This window comes from Musa acuminata, chromosome BXJ2-5 (assembly GCF_036884655.1).
Source record: "Musa acuminata AAA Group cultivar baxijiao chromosome BXJ2-5, Cavendish_Baxijiao_AAA, whole genome shotgun sequence".
Taxonomy (NCBI): domain Eukaryota; kingdom Viridiplantae; phylum Streptophyta; class Magnoliopsida; order Zingiberales; family Musaceae; genus Musa; species Musa acuminata.
The window spans coordinates 8,171,363-8,175,666 of record NC_088342.1 but is presented as its reverse complement, the minus strand read 5'-3'; the positions used below and the strand labels follow the sequence as shown (position 1 = coordinate 8,175,666).

Here is a 4,304-nt window from a genome sequence, read left to right as displayed (position 1 = left end):
ATGGCCCGCGACGAACCATCGGCTAGGAATACAAGAAGCCAGTCGAGAGGTGACGCTCAGCTCGACAGGGAAGACGTGGAGATGGTCATGGACGTCAGGGGCCTGCGCTGCAACCGTGAAGGTGAGCTGTCAAGACCCGACGGGTCTAATCCGCCAATTGGTCCATCAATTTTATTTGTTTTAAAATATTAATCAAAATATTTAAATTAAAATTAATAATGATATATTTATTATATTTTTATAAGTTAATTTTAATCTTATTTATTTTCGATATGAAACTAATCAAAGTATTACTTGAGCCGCCCAGGGAGGTCAGCTCCGATGAGCTCTCGAGCTTGTTCGAGGAGGAGCCGAGTCTGGAGGAGGTGAAAGAGACCTTCCACGTCTTCGACCAGAAGGGTGATGGTTTCATCGATGCACTCGAGCTGCAGAGAGTGCTCACCGCGCTCGGCTTCGTGGAAGGGTTGGAATTGGATGCGGAAGGATGATCGAACTGTATGATGAAAACCACGATGGGAACATTGATTTTGTTGAGTTTGTAAGGTCGATGGAGATCAGTTTTTGCTAACACTGCTTCTGTTCCTCCTCCCTTCTGACCTGTGCAAGTGTCCTAAAGAAATGAGAGTTTGTCCCAAGCAAACATTGCAGTTTATTCTTACCAAATCATCTGTTAATAGTCATCCTTCCCGATCAATTATTTCCAATCCAATCTGTGTTTTGCTTAGACTGTCATGCCATAAACTTTGATTAGTAAAGCCAGAGATCCTTGAGAGAAGATCTGAGCTTCAAGCAGATGCATCAATCCTTTGAGTAGGTAAGCAGATGCATCAATTAAGTTGTATGCATGTACAGCGAAAGCAAGCTAAGGTGCCACTATACCACGCATATGTTTAGCCCAATGCATACTGGAAGTGCCATCAGTACTCCATACTCTGTCATACCCCGCAGCCCACATTTCCACCAACTTAAACAACGATGGAGGAACTTACAACGAAGGCAGTATTAGAACGAACAGGACTCATAAGTAGAAGCACACTGTCGCTCCCTTGGCTTCGTTCACGTGCGGCGCACACGGAGACGGGGCCCAGTCAAACCTCCACATCCGCACCCACCAGCTCCGACCCCACCCACGCCGGGCCCCGGTCTGCCTCCGCCCGTGCCTCCCCCTTCTGCTATATATCTGCGTCTGTTGGTCCTCGGTCTTCCGCCCCGGCAGGCACACCCGGTGGTCCTCCTGCAGCTTCACCACCACCCGCGCCAGCTCGACGGCCCGCCGCAGAATGTATCCCAGCTCCGCCGCCACCGCCCGCACCTCCCTTGCATGGAATTCCAATCGCGCGTTCTCGCCCAACAGCATAGGATATAATGAGAGATAAACTTTTGTATATGAACAAATACTAGTAGGTCATAACACACAGCGAAATTAAATAAAATAATAATCAAATAGAAATCAAGATTTACGTGAAAAATCCCTCCAATGTGAAGGGTAAAAACCATGAGGCTATCCACTATAAAAATAATAAATATATAAATCTCAATCTTTTACCCAAAACCCTAGCAACAATTACAAGAGAGTAATTGGGATATAAGAATCATGTCATTGTGCACAACATCTAAATTTTTCCTAAGTAATCATAGGAAGAATTTACTATAGATTTGATCTAACTTGAGATGATAACACTGTTAGATGATTAAGAACAGTCTCTCTATGTTGTCCTTGTTTTCTTCCCTTTCTTTCTCTTGTTTTTCTATCTTTTTCTTCTTCTCCTTGAATTAAGTTGTTGCTACAATTTTCTCCACGTTGCTATAGTTTTTCTCCTCAAAAAATCATAGCCACCACACTCCCCTATTAGATCTAGGGTTTCACTTGAAAGGGGGGTGGGCTATGGGTTGAACTTAGGTGGGCTTTCAGCTCAACAATCTCCCCCTTCAGCCCATAAGGGAGATTGTCTCATCACTCCTCAACGTGATATAATGTCGATCAGTTGTCGGCATATCTCTTGCCTTTCTTTTGGTAAAGTCTTTGTCAACATGTCTGCTACATTATCATCTGTGTGAATTTTCTGAAGCTGCAACTACTTCTTTTCAAGTACATTTCGAATCCAGTGGTATTTGACATCTATATGTTTTGACTTAGAATGAAAGGCTGAGTTCTTATACAAATAGATGACACTTTGGTTATTATAATGCACCACATAGTTTTCTTGTTTTAGCCCCAATTCTTATAAGAATTCTTTCACCCATAACATTTTTTTGCAAACCTCTTTAGTAGTAATATATTCTGCCTTTGTGGTGGAGAGAGCAATATACAATTGCAATCTGGATTATCATAACATAGCTCCCCTTGCAAAAGTAAGTTTAAAACCTAATGTGAATTTTCTTATATTTATATCTTTTGCCATATATGCATCTGTGTAACCTGTCAACATAGGTAGTCTATCTCCAAAGCTTAAACAAACCTTAGAGCTCCCTTTGAGATATTTAAAAATCCACTTCACTCCTGCCCAATACTCTTTGCTTGGATTTGTAAGAAATCTGCTAGTAACACATACTGCATATATGATGTCTGGCTTCGTACATACCATTGTATATATTAAACTTCTAACTGCTAAAGCATAAGAAATCTTTTGCATTTTCTTCTTCTCCTCATCACTTGATGGACTCTGTTCTGAGCACAACGTGAAGTGATGCCAGAGGAGAACCAACTAGTTTTGCATTGCTCATACTGAACTTTTCTAATACTTTCTCAATATATTTCTCCTGTGACAACCAAATCTTTTTGATTTTTCTATCACGAGAAATCTGTATGTCTAGTATTTGCTTTGCTTGCCCCATATCCTTCATTGCAAAAAACTCACTCAATTCCTTCTCCAACCTGTTAATTATAGACATATCTTTATCAAGAATAAGCATGTCATCAACATAAAATAAGAGAATAATAAAATTCTCACCAAACTATTTGATGTACACACAATGTTCTAAAGTCGTTCTTTTATATCTATTTTCTATCATAAATGAATCAAACTTTCTGTACTACTATCTTGGAGCTTGCTTCAACCCATACAAGCTTTTCTTCAACTTGCAAATTAAGTTCTCTTTACCTTTGACTTTAAAGTCTTCAGGTTGCTCCATATAAATTTTTTCCAAATCACCATGAAGGAAAGTTGTCTTTATATCTAACTGCTCAATCTCGAAGTTCTGGCTAACAGCAATACTAAGAGCAACACAAATAAAAGATATTTTAACAACAAGAGAAAAAATCTTTCAAAGTCAATATATTTCTTTTGACCAAAGCCTTTCACAACCAATCTAACTTTGTACTTTGGTTGAGAACAATATTCTTGAGTCTTCAACTTAAAAACTCACTTATTTTTCAAGGCTTTCATTTCCTTTGGTTGTAGCATCAAATTATAAGTGTGGTTCTTCTGAAGAGTATTCATCTCTTCCTACATATCAACTAACCACTTCTTTTTTTTCTTACTTTCAATTATTTTCTGGTAACTCTCTAGTTCACCTATATCAATAAGCATCATATACTAATCTGTAGAGTATCTTATGGAAGGTTGACGTTGTCCAAAAGATCTTCTCAACTGAGGTTCTGTGGAAAGTTGCTCTCCTACTTCTTGCTCAACATATCCTACAAGTAGATCAACATTAGGTTCTACACCAACTTCCTACACATCTCCCCTATCACCTTGATATAATGAATGAGTAACTGGGTCACAATATGCTAATCCTTCTGTAGAAGTCTTGGTTGGTGCTTTCTTCTTCAAATCCTCAAAGAAGATCACATCTCTGCTTTTAAACACTTTCTGCTTTTCTAGATCCCAAAGCCTGTAACCAAACTAATCATGTGAGTAGCAAAAAAAAAATACATTCTTTAGTCTTACCATTCTGGACCTCTCATTGTCTAGAACAGGTGCAAATGCACGACAACCAAACACTCTCAAATGCTTATAGGAAACATCTTTCCCTTTCTATACATGCTCTGCAACATCACCATCTAGGGCTGTACATGGTGATAAGTTGATTACATCAACTGTAGTCCTCAAAGCCTCATCCCAAAACTTTTTAGGTAGCTTGGCTTGTGAAGGCATACATCTGATCTTTTCCATGATGGTACCGTTCATCCTCTCTATAATAGCATTATGTTGAGGTGTACCAGGAATTATCATCTCATGTTGGATATCATATAACCTGCAATAATAATTAAATAATCATGTATACTCATCACTATTATATGATCTTATGCATTTCAATTACCTTTCTGTCTCACTTTTAACTCAGGCATAAAATTCTTTGAA

The 4,304-nt window shown here is 38.9% G+C and overlaps 1 protein-coding gene across 1 annotated transcript; it reads left to right on the top strand.

Annotated features, from left to right (window-relative positions):
• Positions 1 to 488, top strand: LOC135613246 (probable calcium-binding protein CML45). The gene is made up of 2 exons (XM_065110347.1): positions 1 to 121; positions 289 to 488. The coding sequence occupies exons 1-2, from the start codon at positions 1 to 3 to the stop codon at positions 486 to 488; spliced, it is 321 nt and encodes a 106-aa protein (XP_064966419.1).
• The last annotated feature ends 3,816 nt before the right edge of the window (positions 489 to 4,304 follow it).

Coding starts and splice junctions, on each gene's coding strand:
- LOC135613246 (XM_065110347.1), top strand. CDS start 1: ATGGCCCGCGACGAACCATCGGCTAGGAATACAAGAAGCCAGTCGAGA. Junction 122..288: donor CCTGCGCTGCAACCGTGAAG/GTGAGCTGTCAA, acceptor AACTAATCAAAG/TATTACTTGAGCCGCCCAGG.